The sequence below is a fragment of the Chiloscyllium plagiosum genome, chromosome 2 (assembly GCF_004010195.1).
Source record: "Chiloscyllium plagiosum isolate BGI_BamShark_2017 chromosome 2, ASM401019v2, whole genome shotgun sequence".
In the NCBI taxonomy this organism is placed as follows: domain Eukaryota; kingdom Metazoa; phylum Chordata; class Chondrichthyes; order Orectolobiformes; family Hemiscylliidae; genus Chiloscyllium; species Chiloscyllium plagiosum.
In genome coordinates, this window is record NC_057711.1 from 145,502,041 (window position 1) to 145,519,848 (window position 17,808).

At 38.9% G+C, this 17,808-nt stretch overlaps 1 protein-coding gene across 5 annotated transcripts in view; it reads right to left on the reverse strand.

Annotated features, from left to right (window-relative positions):
* Nucleotides 1-17,808, reverse strand: part of LOC122564973 (tetratricopeptide repeat protein 39B) — a 102,572-nt gene that overhangs the window by 25,408 nt on the left and 59,356 nt on the right. For 2 of the 5 annotated variants that reach the window (XM_043720548.1, XM_043720566.1), the window contains 5 exons: nucleotides 17,189-17,320; nucleotides 12,847-12,852; nucleotides 6,784-6,860; nucleotides 4,623-4,690; nucleotides 1,078-1,142 (listed from right to left, as the gene is read on the reverse strand). In XM_043720548.1, coding sequence (XP_043576483.1) covers nucleotides 1,078-1,142; nucleotides 4,623-4,690; nucleotides 6,784-6,860; nucleotides 12,847-12,852; nucleotides 17,189-17,320 — 348 coding nt within the window. The remainder of the gene's footprint in view (nucleotides 1-1,077; nucleotides 1,143-4,622; nucleotides 4,691-6,783; nucleotides 6,861-12,846; nucleotides 12,853-17,188; nucleotides 17,321-17,808) is intronic. The other 3 variants (XM_043720582.1, XM_043720574.1, XM_043720557.1) reach the window with 2 other exon arrangements.

A 17,808-nucleotide genomic window follows, 5' to 3' on the forward strand; every position in this document is an offset into this window, starting at 1 on the left:
CAGACAGAACATAGGTGTTCTGTAAAGGGGTTGCCCAATCTGCATTTCGTCTCCCTCTCTCCCACAGGGCATCTGCCACCATAGACCTTCCTTCTCACTAGGACACTATTAGATGGTGTGTTATAAATGCATCAGGGATCAGTTCATTGGAAGTCACTGGGAGCTAACATGAGTTTCCTGAATAGATCAAAGACCTAGGTATCATCTGGATACTGCCATAAGTCTCTGGTTCAGTCACGTGCTTCAGCAACAGACTGCAAGATGCTCAATTACAGCCAATCATAAGCCAAGAACAAGAGATTTGAGTTTGAAATGGACCATTTTATTCAGTGATACAATTGATTCATGATAAATAGCTCACCACTTCTCAAATTAACCTACTTTTTGAAATAGGCTGCCCATGTCGTTGGGCAGAAGTCTGACTAGTTTGTTAGCAAAACTCCAAAACACTTCACTGTGCCTGTAGTCAGATACAACTATCAGAATAGCAAATTTATAATGTCGAGAAGTAACATTATACTTGAATATAACAACAATCTACCAAAAAGAAAATACATTTAAAACAGAAACAGGAGAGTACACAGGTTAAACTAACTAACCCTGAAACAGGCATGGGGTTTGTGGTATGCAATTAACCTAGATGTGCTCATTGCAATTGTGTAAGTGGATACTATTACAATGAACACTGTCAATTAGATAACACAACACTGAACCGTTTGATTTCATGAAGATTTGCACTTATGTTATCACATCTCAAGTATCTCACCTACTGTGAATTATTGGAGGTGCAGTGTTCAGGCAACAGGGCCATCAAAGTCCCTCCATGTCAAATACCCTCCATTATGTCCCCCACCTGTCAGCCAGGAAAGTACCTGTCTTTGGTAGCTGGAACATCAGGAGAGATGCAACCAAAGCATCAAGAAATTATGTGAGATTTTGCTTCGCCTAGTAAGTCCAGCCTTCTCATATGAAGGCTCATACAGTCTCTGCACCACTGGATAACTCACCGCAAAACGTGCATAAAAAAACACGTTTCAATCAGAATCCTTAAGAGTTAGAGAGGAAAGAAGCATTTACCTATAGATGTTGTAACTTGTTCGTATTTTGATTCCTCCTTTAATAAAATTAATCATATTTTCATCCTAGAAAAATAAGATTTACATTTAGGCCTTTTATGTCCTCTGTGCCTCTCAAAATGCCTCACGGTCAATTAAGTAATTTCCAATCGTTGTAATATTGGCAACTCTGCAAACAATTTGCACATGGCCAAGTTTCACAAACAGGAACGACCAGATAACCTTTTTATTCTTACTTTTGTAATTTTGAGGAATAAGTAGAAAAGATAACTTTCCTCTTAAAAGGTGGAGTATAGGTTGACAGATGTAATCTGCTTTTGGTGCCACCCATCAAGGCTGACATCATGCATGAACCTTGCGCATATCAACAGCTATTTGACAGTAAGATGAAGTTCACAGTCAAATATAATCTTGCCACAATCCAAAATCCACACATAGAATTCTTTTTATTCACTCATGGAACATGGGTGTCACTGGCTGAGCCAGCATTTTTTGCCCGTCCCTAATTGATTACACATTTATTAAGGGGCAGAATTCCTGACTTATCTTTGCTAACTCTGACTTAGATCAAGTATTGCAGCCTCAGTGCTGTGCAGAGCAAATACAGACTGGAGTTGAAAATTGAATTTTTCCCTCATTCCATTCAGATTGTTATGGGGAGAATTGGAGTTGAGGAGGGCAGGGAGGAAAGGAAAGAGATCCGATTAACTAGCTGAGAATAAAACTAGCAGCATCAATCAGTATTCTGCATAGATTGAATATAAATCAATTCCCAATAAAATACTTTGAGCCATGAAATCTTTTCTCTGAAGCTAGAACTTTAAGCAAATGCAAAATTTCAGGATAAACATGGGATGAGTGAGGGGGAGGCATGGATCTAATTTACAATGTAAATCAGTTAATATCTCCCACATAATTAAACTATTAGAAAGACTACAGTTAGCTCCAGGAGATTTTATATCCCACAGATGCACATCATTCTCCCTCCTTATTTTCAAAGACCAAGTCATTAAAAAAACTGCAGTTAAAAAGTCGATTTTAAGTACCACATAAATTTATTTTTTATTCATTCTAGGAAAAAGTGTATTTCTGGCTAAATCAGTAAACATTAATTGAACATTAGGAGAAAGTGAGGACTGCAGATGCTGGAAATCAGAGCTGAAAAATGTGTTGCTGGAAAAGCGCAGCAGGTCAGGCAGCATCCAGGGAACAGGAGAATCGACGTTTCCAGCATAAGCCCTTCTTCAGGATTCCTGAATGCGTTTTTCCAGCAACACATTAATTGAACATTATCACAGTAATATCACTGAAAACTTTATTCCTTAATGTGCAATCTGTCTCCTTTACGCCTGATCCAATAATTTTGTTTACATGTGGAAGACATCAGTAATTGTTATTTTCGTCACCTCCATTTCATGTTTGGACAGGTTTACTTTTGACATTAAAAAACACCACTATATGCTATAATGTACAAAAAATCTTGTCTAAAATTATAATTTTACTGAAGTTGTTGGAATTAATGTGCTTGTGTTGGAAATATGAGGAGATCACATTTTTGCAAAGTTATTGAAAGGCTTGGAAAAATCCCACACCTGAAACATGCTCATGTTAACAGCTCCGCTACGACTTCAGCCATGATGTTCAGCAGAAATATATGCTGACAAAGGCTATATCACTAGCCACTCCAACACTAATAGGCAGCAGTAAATTATGCAATGTTTACTGATCACTAACATTTCATTCATGCGTGATAAAAGTTGTTTGTTACAGCAACATGTCAGGTAGATTTTCCTTTTGCATTTGCATGAGTCCAAATGAGTTAGTTAACCAAGTAATATGGCCAATATGTAACAGTGTAGACAGGCAAGAGGCTGGAAGAACACAGCAAGGCAGGCAGCATCAGGAGGTGGAGGAGTCGACGTTTCGGGTGTAACCCTTCTTCAGGAAGGGGAGTTACGAGGATGTTGCCTGGTATGGAAGGTGCTAGCTATGAAGAGAGGTTGAGTTGGTTAGGTTTATTTTCACTAGAAATAAGGAGATTGAGGGGGGACCTGATTGAGGTTTACAAACTTAAGAAGGATATAGACAGGGTGGATAGAGACAGGCTTTTTCCCAGGGTGAAGGATTCAATAATGAGAGGTCATGCTTTCAAGGTGAAACGTGGAAAGTTTAAGGGGGATGCACGCGGCAAGTACTTCACACAGAGTGTAGTGGGCGTTTGGAACGTGTTGCCAGCAGAGATGGTAGAAACAGGCATGGTAGATTCATTTAAAATGTGTGAGTAAGTGCATGAGTAGGTATGGAGCAGAGGGATACAAATGCTTAGGAATTGACCGACAGGTTTAGACAGTACATTTGGATCGGCTTGAAGGGCCAAAGGTCCTGTTCATGGGCTGTAAATTTTCTTTGTTCTTTGTTCTTTCTCCACCTCCAGATACAGCCTGGCTTGCTGTGTTCTAACAGCCTCCTGCCTGTCTATTTTGGATTCCAGTATGTGCAGTTTTTTTGTCTCAATACATAACAGTGTGGCATGCCTTATAGTTCATTGGGCCTGAACTCTAATCCCTAATTACTACTTGTTCACCAATACCATTCAAGGAAATGAATATGCCACCATTATTCAGTTTGGCCTCCAGGGGAGTCCAGTCTCATACAACGTGGTTGAATTTTAATATACTCAGGGAAATTTAAAAGTAGGTAACAAGTATGCGATGCTATCATCAATCACATCCCAATGACTATTTTATATTGTTAATTTTCAGTCTGTCTAAAGTTCACCAACCACACCCCTGAGCTAGAGACAGATAAACGTAGCATGTTATTTCCTCCACACAAGATGAATCATTTGATATAAAGAATAAATAAAGAAGACAGTATATCTTTGATATAATGATGCACCTATATTTTAAAATTACATTTGAGAATAGGACAATAGGAAGGGTTTGGAGGGATATGGGCCGGGTGCTGGCAGGTGGGACTAGATTGGGTTGGGATACCTGGTCGGCATGGACAGGTTAGACTGAAGGGTCTGTTTCCATCCTATACATCTCTGTGACTCTATAAGTTAATAAATTAGAAAACTGATTTGATGTTGCAGTCAAGTTAACCCCACAATAAGCTCAGATTTGACCAAAATACTTAAAAGGCATTTCCCCAGTCCAGACCAATTTAGCTGATCTGAACAGATTGTTAATGCATTTCACTATTGAGGTAGGGTACAGAACATCAGCCAGCATGTCCCATGAGAAACAGGGATTTTTGCTGAACAGCCTGACACATTTGTCGTGTCTTTACCCAAATGAAGGATGGCCACACGCCTAAAGGAGAGGGCAATGCTCAAATGATCGTAAAGAGACACTTGAGCAATTTCAGGAGAGACAAAATAAATCCTTAATTTCAGTGACAAACCATATCCTTAATTTCAGTGACAGGTTGTTTACAATTCATAAACTGCCATGCTTGTTTAAACGACCAATGATGCTTAATGGTTAATTGCTTGCTACATCAATAAAAACAACCATGTTCAAAACAGAAGTAGTTTCTTACCTGGACTAATGTCAAAGCTGCCTTCTGAAGCAGGCATTCTGCGTAGCACATCTCCGCATGCATCTCCTCTGACAGAGGACAATATATTCAGGATTGTTGCAATTAAAATGCAGGCTTAAAACAGTATTTAGATCAGAAATGAGAGAGATAAAGGGGGGCAAATCATACTTCTGACTGCTCAGTGTCGAGATTGTGCATTTCAACAAGTTTTATGAAAGAAGTACTTTACAACAATTACTGACGCAATAGCAAAGTCAGCAGGTGGCAGGTCCTGAGGATATGAGGTATTTTACTGGTTTTATGTCAGATGCAGTTATGAGGCAAATTTGCTGCTTTCCCAGGGAACACCACAATAAAATTTAAAACATGAATTTTAACCTGATGCTAACAACAAGCTGGGAGGCAGGTGGAGGTGGAGCCAGCAGCACAGTCAACACAGCAAAATGTCAGGCATGTGGGTGACGGTGCTCACATCATTTTCCCAATTATGTCATTTTTATCAGTGATAGGGAATGTGACAGGCAGCTCACACACTCAGAGGCCAATTAAGTCACCTAAGCAGCCAGTTATGAGCTATGATTGCATCATGCAGTGGTCTGCATGAGGAGGAGGAGGGAGGTTTCTGTTTGACTTACACTTGGCCAGAAAGAAGGAAAGGAGCCTCAGCCCCAATGCAACATCCTCTAATACCCACCAATATTGTGCCACCACCAGTCTTCAACAACATGACCCACCAGTTTACTTCTTAAAGCCTGCCTCACTTGCCTTGGTTGCCTCAGAGCCCTTTCACCCAGTTGGGAAGCACATTCTTTCTTTGGTGTCCTCCCCTTCCAGTCAGTGGCACCACTCCTGGCAGCGCTGCAGAGACTATTGAACAGCTGGCCCTGTGACTGGCCACCTATTTCTGGGATGGGCAAGCATATTTTATCGGCATGGACGCTCTGGTAGCTCTGCCACTAACAAGAGGAAGGTCCCAGGTCCCACCAAAGTTGGGTCACATCCCAAACGCCTTCCAAGCGGTCAACAGGAGTCCCACCGCCTGAACAAAATTCAACACAGCAAAAGGAGAACAAACACTATCCTTAAACTGGGAAACATATTCATGCAGACATTTACAGATCTTCAGCGACTATTTACATACTCCTGAACTTAACTTGGTTTGGAAATTATAGTTTATAATCTATTGACCATAATTAATAAAACATAAAATCACAGATACGTGTGAAATGAGTGAAATCATACATATTTCAAATTTATTCATATCATACAAGTTAGCATAACTATGATTTCATCGGTTAATGTGATTTTCTAGCATTAACTTAATTGCTTTGAATCTGTTTTTTCCTGAAAGCTTGGTTGCTGGTCAGATCAACTCAAATCTCTACTTTTGAGAGTTAAACTGGTTGAAATTTGTTCTCAGCGACTGAAGTCCACTTTGTTTCCCTGCTGACCTTACTCAGCTCCTTCTACCTTCCTCCACCTACTTTGCCTCTACTCCCCCACATCCATTCCTCTTCATTTTCTTCTTATTCCCTTCCCTCATTCCATTAATTCCACCTAACTATTTTTATTTTGATTCCCCTCAGGATTGGTTGGTTGGTCCTCCCTTCCTCCCTCACCTTTTCTCTCTCTTCCTCTCTCCTTTCGTCCAACCAGTTCTATTGCTCTCCATTCAGATACAGGCTGTTCCCTAACGGAATACACAGTACCTTCATTCAAACACTCATTACATTTGCATAATTGTCTTCATGTATCCTCTTCTTCAATCATGTCTTTTATAAGATTAGATTAGATTACTTACAGTGTGGAAACAGGCCCTTCGGCCCAACAAGTTCACACCGACTTGCCAAAGCACAACCACCCATTCCCCTACATTTACCCCTTTGCCTAACACTACGGGCAATTTAACATGGCCAATTCATCTAACCTTTCCCTTTCACCACAATTTTTTTTTCAAATCATGTAACTTCATTAGTCATCGACCACATTTAGTAACTATCTCTCCACATATTTTTGACACTGTTATTCATTTTCACTTATTCAAATCTCCAATACATTTTACCTGAACCACTTACACTTCTTTACACATCATACTCCTAGTCTCTAAGCTACTATATTATCTGTGTAGCTTTAATATATTTAAATCAAAGTTTTACTATACCTTCTGTCAGTTGATCAGACCCTTGTTTTGAAACTAAATGCGACAATGACTCCACAACAGAATTCTTCTTTCGAAACCTGGACAAAACAGTTTTTCAAAAGCCCATTGAAAGGTTTGACGTAGCAATAGTCTTCAGTTAAACAAGTATCATTCTATGAAGGAATCCCATTTTTTATATTGTTTTCATTAAGAATAACTACATTTTAAAGTTCAATATGTATTGTTTTCCACATGTTTACTTCCAAAATCAAAAACAGTTTCAGACATGCACAATTGCCTTTCCAAAATCTAATTATCTCCCATTCCCAGTTGTCATCAGGGAACTGACACAGTGGCCTTCCTGAGCTGCTCCAGTTTGTGTAGCTCGGGTATTCTCCCATAATTGTTAGAAAGGATGTTCCAGGTCTCTGACCTCTAACAAAGAAGAGCAGACAGCAACATGTGTCTAAGTCAGGGTGGTGCGTTCCTTGGAGGTGGGGTGGGGTCCTTTCTTTCTAGACAGATTACTGATTTGGGTGTACCATCCATGATCAGAATCTGGAACACAGACAAGAACGTGTTCCTGTCAGTTGTTGGATCCCGATCAGAGGTCAGGTGCTTATTCCCTACTTACATTTTCCTCCAAAAACCATCATACTCCAAGGACTCTCATTAATAAACCACATACCCTACACTTGACTAGCTTTGGAGAATTAATTCAAGCTGCATCTCCATTTCCTTTTTTCTTCAGATGTAAACAACACAGATCTATGTATTGCTCATCCTTAGCTACCTATGTATATTGAACTGAAATCATATATGGAGGAGACTAGACGGAAGTAACAAATTTCTTCCTGGAAACAATGATGAACTAGTTGGGTATTTAAATGACAACTTCAATGCTAGTCTACTTTTTCTCGGATCGATTAAATAAAACCCCCATTCACCATGCGGACAGTTGAACTCCTGACCTCTGAATCAAAGATCAATACCAATAACAACTATGCTACCATTTCCACAGTATTTGTTCATCTAGGAAACATGTATGGTGAGGCATATTGAGTTTGCAGCCTGCTTAGTGCATCTGTAATGTATCATAAAGCAAGAGAAGACACAAAGCAACCACCCTTGATATTCCCCTAATTTACACTGGTCCAAGAGGTTTGATCTGGCTGACCACAACTCTTATCCCATGATTGGGTTTGGAAATCCACTGCTTGAGAAAATTCCAGTATTGAACCACTGTCATAAGCAATGAAGATTTGGAACAGTGACTCTATAAAGACAGCCTTTCCTTATTCTAAGGAAAACATATTAAAACTGTGAAAAAAAACCTTGCCATATCCTGCAGTGTTACACCACACAATAATTCAAGTAGATTTATTATAATTTCATGAAGTGATAATTAGCAACTAATGAAATCATCAAATGTTTTTAAATAGACATGCCCTCGTGGATGCTTCAAGACACAAGACTGAATTAGAACATCAAGGAAAATAATTTCAATCTTTTGCTAATTAGAAGGACGTTCATCACCAGTATTTGTCAAATGAAAAATGTTAAAAGAACAGCATGCTGGGAGATAAGAACTTCAGATCAATTTGAGACTGAAGTCATAGAGGGTTGACTGAGCAGCCAGACATCAATCAATATTGATCTCAGATCTCCTCGCAGCAGTAAGTATGAAAGCTTATAACACGTACACACTCTTGGAAGAGTTGAGGTGATGTTGTGATGGTCTACAGATAAATTAAATGAGGAAGTGGAAGCAGAGAAGTGAAGTTAGAGTTGACTGGCACAAACCTCAGACTTTAAACATCAGGGATAGGTGAGAATGTGGATTTGAGATTACAATGAGATCAGCTCATATCTAATCGAATGGAGAAACAGGCTGGAAAGGCTGAATGTGACTTACTCCTATTTTTCATTTGTATGTTTAAAGTCCTCCAGATTTTGCAAAAGGGAAGTTGGCAAGAGCTTTTCTATTCTTATGAATTGTAGAGAAGCAATAATTTCAACAGAATGAACTTTGTAAACTGGAGGCATCAAACAAATAATGGGAATTGAGTAGAATACAGGGTTATCACTACCCTTCCTGCCTCTCCAGGCATGTGACCACCCTTTCCACTTGTTCCAGATCTTGAAATTATCTACGGATTTCCATCCCTCCTACCCCACTCTTTATACAAGGTAGCACCATTGCATGTTGGCAATATGGCTATCTTTTTCGAGCCAACCAACTGACAGATGCTATGACATTACTGTTACTGATGGCTGCTGTCAATCTGTTGTACTGCTCTCAAAATAGCTCTGGCATTTTCCAAAGCACTGGGTAAAACATAGGAATTGAAGTAGATAAATCAGCTCCAAACCTGTTCTGCCGTCATTGTTGAACTTTGCCTCAACTTTATTTACCTGCCTTTATTTGATCCTAATATTATTGATCTCCATCTGAAAATCCTCAATTGAGCTAGCATTCTTAGGCTTCTGGGAGGCAGAGAGCTCCAAGTTTTCATTGCACACTGTGAAAAGTGCTTTCCTGATTTCACTCTTGAAGGGCTTGTCTTTGATTTTAGGATTATACACCCTTGTGAAAGCCTAATGAAGTCTACTAAGTTCTCCATAGGCCTAGCAGACCACAGGGCTGCTCTCGCATTAGACAGGGATGACTGATGGTGGTTTAACCTGAGGGTGACCACACCTCAGCTGACAGACAGATTGAGAAGGAGAGTCCTTCTTGGAAAGCCTAATATAATCAACCAACAAGAGTTTAGGATTTGTAAGGCTATTCTCAGGAAATTTCTTCAGACTTGGGAGATTTATGGAATATTTTATAACAGTAGCGTCAAAGAAAAGAGTATTTCTAGAAATAAAAACTGACCACTTTTTTTGCATTATCATCTAGATACATCATAAAGACACAGAATAAACAGTTTGCACAGTCCAGTTGTTTGCCCTGCCAGATAGGTTCAATACCTTACAATGAATATAGCATAGCATTTAGTTTAATTCCTGGCTATTCCTTCCTGAAAATTTAACAAATACATGACACAAGGCGATAGATCAGAATAAAGAGATTAGAATAACCAGGAGTATACTTTTAAAAAAGACACATTAGTATAAGAACGAAATCTTTAAAGCAAGGCAACAGTAAAAGGATGTCCAAAATAAGTGGTATGAAGACAATCATATTCAAGAGAATAATGGAATGACACACATTCTTGAGAACTATGCACACTTTTTTTTTGGGGGGGGCTGAAGTGTTAGGATAACGTGGGAGAATGTCAAGGAGCCATTAACTGATAAATGCAAAACACACAATGGTATATATTTTAATCCATTCTCAGGGCTAGGGCATTGTTGCAAAGGTTGATATTTATTGTTTAACTACTGTTGTTTTAAACCCCATTGTCCTGAGATGGTTTTGATGAGTCTTCTTGTTGAACAGCTGCAATCTGCATGATGGGTGTTCCAACAATTATACAAGTTAAGAAGTTCTGTAACTGGGATCCAGGAGCAATGAAGAAACCATTATAGATGTTAAAATCAGTGTTGTGTGTTAAAATACAGAAAGTGCTACACAAATCGGAACAGAAAAGCTGTCACAATCGACATTCACGGTTTGAGGGTAGAAATGTAAATGGAAGGATAGCTAAAGGACAGAACACAGAACAGGAATACTTCACACACTTACAAAATCTGTCTAAAGGCATGTCCATGGAGGTGCTGGAAAATCTTTCTTTTTAAAAATAATAATTTGGAAATGGGATTGAAGGAATTATCAAAATTTGCTGCTAATGCCACATTAAAGAGAATGGCAAAGCATAAGTAGTAATGTAGAAAGGCACAGGTCAATGGGTTGGCAGATTGTAGATTGATGCAGATAAACATGAAGCAGTACAAAGAGAGTGGAAAATAAAGCATTGAGAGGTGATCTACATAGTAAACGTTTCAACTGAGTGGATGAAAATAAAGATCTAAAATAAATATACATTGGTCTTAACAGAAGTGCAGATAGGAAATATGCACTTGAATTCTAATATGTACAGACATTAAGTACAAAGAATGTCCTCTAGTAGAGATTAGAGAAGCAATAATTGAAGTGCAATCTGCAATTTGAGCATCAAGTTAAATAAAAGATGATCGTCAATGATGAAATTACAGATTTGTTAAAGTATAAGAGGCTATTCGGCTGTTCATGCCTGCACTGGTTCCAATGACACCAGACAGTTACAATGTGGAATTAAGATTATAACAATCACGGTGTCAGGTCACCTGCACCAATGGTGAAATTTCTATCAGTTTCACCATTCTTTATACAGCTAGCCCTGTATCTGTATTCCTTTACATAAAAATATAGCAACTTACTTTAAGCTTTAGCATTTAACATGTAACTGTTTCCCAATTTAGTCTAATCATTACCAGAGAAGCTTTCATTTAAAATGTACACAAATTTTATAATAATCTGCAAGTGGCTAGGTACTTTGCATGCTAAATATCACAATTAACATTGTGAAAAAAGAACATTTAAAACGATTTATGTTTTAGTTTCATTTTTATTCTGTCTAGCTTTGATATATCTTGCCAGAGTAAACTAAGAATCCATAGCACCAATGCCTCAAATGATAACGACTGTGGACAGATGAGGCAGCCAGGAACTTAGATAGCGTGACAAAAACTGAATTATTCAGTAGAATGCATGTGCTATAATTTCAAAGGTGATCAGGTGCTCTAAGTAGGAGCACCAAACTGAAAATTGATCTTAGCAAAGATTCCTTTCATTTGAGTTCTGTATAAAAGTGGTAAAGACTCTATGACTAGGTGGAATGGCCCTTAACATAATTCTATGCTTCTTCCCTGCATGGCTGTAGCAGTTTGGATTCAATTCCCATATCATTAGGCTGTTATACTGCTTTGTCAATACTGTCTTGCCTAGCAAATGAGTAAATCTCAAAACTATTGAAATGGTTCTTTCAGACAGCTTAGTGCACTGATAAACTCATGCACTGGAATGGTCTAGTTTTGGCTTGTTTGGCAGCAGGCAAGTTCTTCAACAAAAATTTGACAGAAATGAACATAGGAAGCACACTCGGTTTAAAATTCTGAGCCAAATCAAATATATCTGATTGACAATAAAGTCCAGAGCTTTACTAACTCAAAACCAAAATCAAATACACAAATGAAAATGAGAGCTATTTTTCAATGAGGATCATCTTCATGAAGTGGCAAAGTATTATGTCCAGCATAAAAATTATCTACAAAAATACTGTATAGGCTGATCAAAATGTAATATTTTATATGACAAATGAATACTGTAGACTCCACTGCCTCCAACAAAATTCCTCATGAAAGACTATCTTGGTTTGCACTAATTTTACTATAAAGAAAGCAACACTACTGTTATCTTTGGTACATTGTTTCTTTGACCTTGGGGTATTGTTGAGAGTCAGACTACTAATGGACTTTATTAACTTCCTCCATCTGAGGCTTATTGGATCTTGATAATAAAATATCTGAACAATAAATAGTAATGAGTACTGCTGTGCAAATGCGACAGAAACTGTGGGAAACTGAATGGTATGAGATTCGCTGTCTGATTATCATATTTAAATATTCCAACCCACCATCTGGGAACAGGCCAGTACCTCATCCACTTGCTTCAGTTAAAGCTGGAATTGCAAGGTTGAAGAAGAATTTGGTTTCATCATCCTCTGCCCAGCCCAAATCAAGTCCCCCAACATCCCGCACACCACCCCCCCTCAACTTTGACATCTTTTAGTTTAAAATCTCCCTCCTCTCCACTCCCTCCTGCTACAAACAATGGGTAGGGTATGTGAGTTGATAGGCCAGACCATTAAGGCTGGAAGGTCACGGCCAGGTTGGGAAACAAGGTTCTAGTTGGAAGTGTTTGTGAAAAGGCAAATTAATGTTGCACGGTTTGAAAGGTTGGACAGGGCTCAAGATGAAGGAAGGTGAAGCCAATCAGTCAGTGAACATGGGTTTTCAGAATAAAAGATTCAGGATCGAGAAGCTGAACAGTCTGTGGAATTAATGAAGAAATAAAATACTTTGAAATGTTCTTACCTTGATCTTGTGAAGCAGGAAAGCAAAAATAGAATTGAGGGAGAAAAATTGCTTTTTATTATTTGTTCCAGTTAAATGGATGCAAAAAGGAGGTGCAGAGACAGAAATCAAAGACAAGTACAAAATGCTATTGAATGCATCTGTTAGACAATCAGCCAAAAGACACTTAGGAACACGCTCAATTTTTTTAAAAAACCTTAATTTCATTTATTTTCTCAACTTTGTCACAATTTGTCATTATTGCAGGTAACTTTGGTCATAGCCCCAAAAAGCAAGACTCTCAAGATAACAGTGTTACTTACAAAGCTAAAAGAAAGTCATTCCATCATGTTGTACTCTCATCTTGTGCCCTCCCTGCGCAGATTATGTTTTAGGAAATATAAAGGAAAGAGGGCAAGGAGACACTAACACATACACTATAGACTGAATGGTCTTCGTCAGTGCTCCAAGACATATTACTGCTTGCACTCCCCAACTCACTTTTCCCATTTGTTCACCGTCTCCACAGAGCAACAAATTCCTCCTCCTTTAATCCAACACTATTATATCGAAAACTCCAGCAACACAATAAAAACATTTCTGCAAATATTTTTTCAGAACTATGGTAGGATACTAGCAGTGAGGGACAATTTGAAGTAGAGGATGAGGAATAGAGTGATGCAAGAGGATAACACTTCCAGTCAGGCTCCAGATGTCACCCCAATGGCTAGCATCACCCCTCAGACTTCCAAATCAACCACATCTGCCTCCCTCAACCCATTATCTGCCTTGCAGACCCTGGCAAGTTTACTCCACTGAACTCTCTTCTGGGGTCTTGTTCATGGCTGTTGTTTCAGGGCCTGAGGCTATCCCAGCAGTGACCAATGATCCTGGGTGACCTGGTCTTCTGATTGGCTAGCAGTTCTTTGATTGGATAAACTGCTTGACATTTAATCCTATTGGGATTCTCAGAAACACAGTTGCAAATGGTTGCTCAGCCAGTGAAGGAGACCCCTGTTCAGAGTTAGTAAATTCAACCCTATGTCTATTCAAAATTTAATATAAACCTTCCATCCCAACTAATAAGTAAATATATTTCCGTGATTTTGGTACCTTTCAGAAACCCACAAAGACATTTGTCCTTTGTTTTTACAGTGGCAAATCTACAATCAATCTGGTGAAATATTCTGGGAATTATGCTGTTTTGGGCACACAAAAAACTCAAAGTTCAGTCAAAATTTAGCTTGTGTTGGGGGTGGGGTCATGTTGAAACATTCCTTCAGATTAAAGGAAATTGTGTGAAGTATAACAAAGCAAATTATTGAGTGTGTTTGTGGTGGGCAGTGGCAAAGCAAAGTAGGACATTGGCTTGCTCACTCTCGAGGTGTCCCCCATAAGACAGTGAGTAGGTAACACATCAGCCAGCTCCCTCACTCATTGTTACCCTCAGGCCCTTAAATTGGCATATAATGGCCAAAGAAGAGTCAAAGTGCACCTTCACCTCCATTAATTGGTGTATGGAGGAAACCCGAATGAAGAAGCCAGACGGGTTTCTCACCGACTCTGGTGCAAAGACGGAAAGAACGCGGTTACCTCCTTTAGGCAACATCGGGATACCTCGCCAAGATGGTAGCCCATTTTTGTGCCTCTGCTTTCACCCACTGACCTCCAAAAGAGAGGAAAGGTTCCTGGCAATGCCAGGGCAGCAGCTTGTGCCTCATTCCTGGCAGTTCATTGGGGTGGCCTCATACTGGGCAAAATTGTGAAAAAATTGAAACCTCTTAATTATTTGCTGGCAGTAATCCTCAATGCTCACATATCTCCAAGCAGAACATGTGCCACTGAAATCAATCATGGAAGGTGATGGCTCCATTGCTGCTATACCTGAAGTAATGACAGCCACTCCTCTGCTATTGCAACTGCCTCCTTTGCATCACTATCTATCCTGTTGCTAGCTCCTCAGCAGTAGCCACTCTGTGAAGATAGCCAATGGTTATTACCACAGGCCATACTGTCCATGCTTCCTGATTCTGGAACCCAGCCACTATCTCGAAATTGGACAAAGTTTGCGAAGGTTGTTAATTGCTTATGTCCTACACGATCATTTTGGGAGGACAAAAAAATATAGACACCAACTTCCAGTTGATATCAAGGCCTTGGAGAGAGTGCAGAAAAGACTTTCTACAATAACACTGGAGGCAAAGAACTTGAGATAAGCTGAGACAAACTGGGGTTGTTCTCCTTACCATGGCAATGTTAAGGTGAGATAAACTGGAGTGTTCAAGAACTTGAACAGTTTCGATATGTAAGTAAGGAACACTGTTTCCAGTAACAGATGGGCCAGTAAAGAAAGAAGACAAAATGCCAAAATTGTAATTGACGAAAGTGCCACAAGGAAAAGAATGGTTTACAGGATGGGCTGTGATCTAGAATACATTACTTAAATTAGCAGACTTAGCAGTAAGTTGCAAAATGGAATTGGATAAATTCCTGGAAAGGCAGCACATTGTAAGACTAGGACAAAACAAAAAACAGGAGTTGGACTAATTTTATAGCTCTTTTAAAGATCTGGCAGGGATATGATGGGCCAAATGGCCTCTTGCTGTGCTCTATCAATCTAATCCAATTTATGCACCCAAATCTATGGATGTCTAAATTTCAAAATGTTTGGAACAGGCACAGATTTGTACCTTGAGAAACAAAACTCATGCAGCCTTGATAGTATACAGCAATAATCAGTTGTGGTTGGTTTACCTAAAATGAGAAGCTGTAAAGTTAAAGATGGCCTTAACTAGCTGTCTAACTTTTTGGCATTTAGGAATCAAATTTGCACTGAAAATTTCATTGATTTTTTAAAATGCACTTTTTCTCTCATTGTCTCTTTGTAAGCTGTGTTCAGTCTGAAGTATCAGTTTGAATTTAACATTTGCGATTGATTTGAAGGAATAAGAGAGGGATAATCTTATCAGTGTTCAAAGGTGCCTTCATACCAGGGAGCTTTCCTTTCAAGCATGGGTTTGTAATATTACTATTTTGGCTTTGGTTTCTTTAATGTTTCACAACTGAATGACAATGCCCATGATAATAACCTCTGAACGAAATTTTTATTAGCACGCATTTTGATTACCTCAAATATTACAATTCATCGACATTTAGAGTCATAGAGTCATATAACATGGAAACAGGTCTTTCAGCCCAACTCATCCATGCTGACGACATTTCCTAAACTGAACTAGTCCCATTTTTCTGCACTTGGCCTTCTAAACTTTTCCAATCCATGTACTCATCCAGATGTCTTTTAAATGTTGCAATTAAACCAGTCTCTGCCACTTCCCTGGCAGTTTGTTCCATACATGCACCATCCTGTATGTGAAAAGGTTGTCCCTCAGGTCCCTTGTAAATCTTTCCTCTCTCTACCTTAAACCTATGCCTCTAGTTCTGGACTCCCCTATCACAGGGAAAAGACCTTTGGATTCACCTTATCCATTCCCCTCATGATTTTATAAACCTGTACAAGGTCGGCCCTCAGCCTCCTACACTTTAGGGAAAAAAAGTCCCTGCCTATCCAGCCTCTCCTTATAACACAAACCATCCAGTCTCGGTTGCATCCTTGTAAATCTTTTTTGCACCCTTTCCAATTTAATAACATCCACCTTATAGCAGGTTGTATAAAAGGTTGGGCCTCCAACACACTTACGACATAAATGCAATTAACTTATTATAGCCAGAAACATGGGGTGTTCTAATTTCCCATAAAGAATATATGATTTCACTACCTTAAGCAAAATCACAAAATATAAGCAAGATGTTATTGCAATGTATTGATAATGACTACTCAGAAAGCAGCCTGTTTGGCTTAATATATTCAGGAAATAGGCATCAATTTGTTAGAAATTTTTAATTTACTTAATCCACACACAAGTAAAATTTAAGGTTAGTCTTTCACAATCAACTGATGCATTATCACTTTAAATCAAAGTTCAAGATCAGCAAAACAACATGTATCATTTCAACTTTCCAAACAAAACACCAAAGGTGTCCAAAAATGAATCTTACAATCAATCAGTCAGAATGTTAAGCATTTCCATCGTAACCAATATTAGTTTTAAAGGAGATTTTCCATGCAGCAGAATGGATGGATAACTACCCCTTCCATCTCACATGTGTTCCCTCTGCTATGATATAAATATGAAAGCAATAAAAATACCATCAGAAAAAAAACACAAACAATTTATAAAACATTCACAACAAACTGTAGCAGTGCAAAAATAAACTGTGAAGAACTTCTACATTATTAACACTTGCTTAGCAGAACAAGTCACGAAGTGCTTGGTGCAAGACATCAGATCACTGCAAAACTCACCTCTGGCAAGTTTGTAAGGCGTCCTTCATTGTTCCAATGGCTGCAAGGATATCTTGTTGCTCAAAGGTCATGGCTGCCTGCATTGCATGCATAGTGCTGTAACCCAGAGCATGGTACATGCTGTCTTTTGACCTGTTTTAGAAACACCTAGTTACACAGTGGGAGGGACAAAAGTCCAAACATTGCTCCATCAGAAAAAAGTTGAGTTTGAACTGAGTAAATTTGCCCCATCAAAGTTGAAGTAGACAGTTCACTTCAATGTATTTCACAAACCTTTGCTTAATTTCTCCATTAATTTTCAAGATGTAGATGGTTTCACCTAGACTTATCAGTTCTATGCCAGATTGCATGGCAATCTTACTCCATTTAAAATCAAGAAATCAACAAGAAAAATGACAGAATTCCATATCTACAACTGAAATGGAAGAAGCATCCTATTTATATAATCATAGATTCCCTACAATGTGGAAGCAGTCCATTTAGCTAATTTCTTCTACACATCCGCCGAGGAGCATCCCACCCAGACAGATACCCACTGTCCTATTCCTGTAACCCTGCATTTCCTATGGCTAATCCACCTAGTCTGCACAGCCCTGGATACTATGGGCAATTTAGCATAG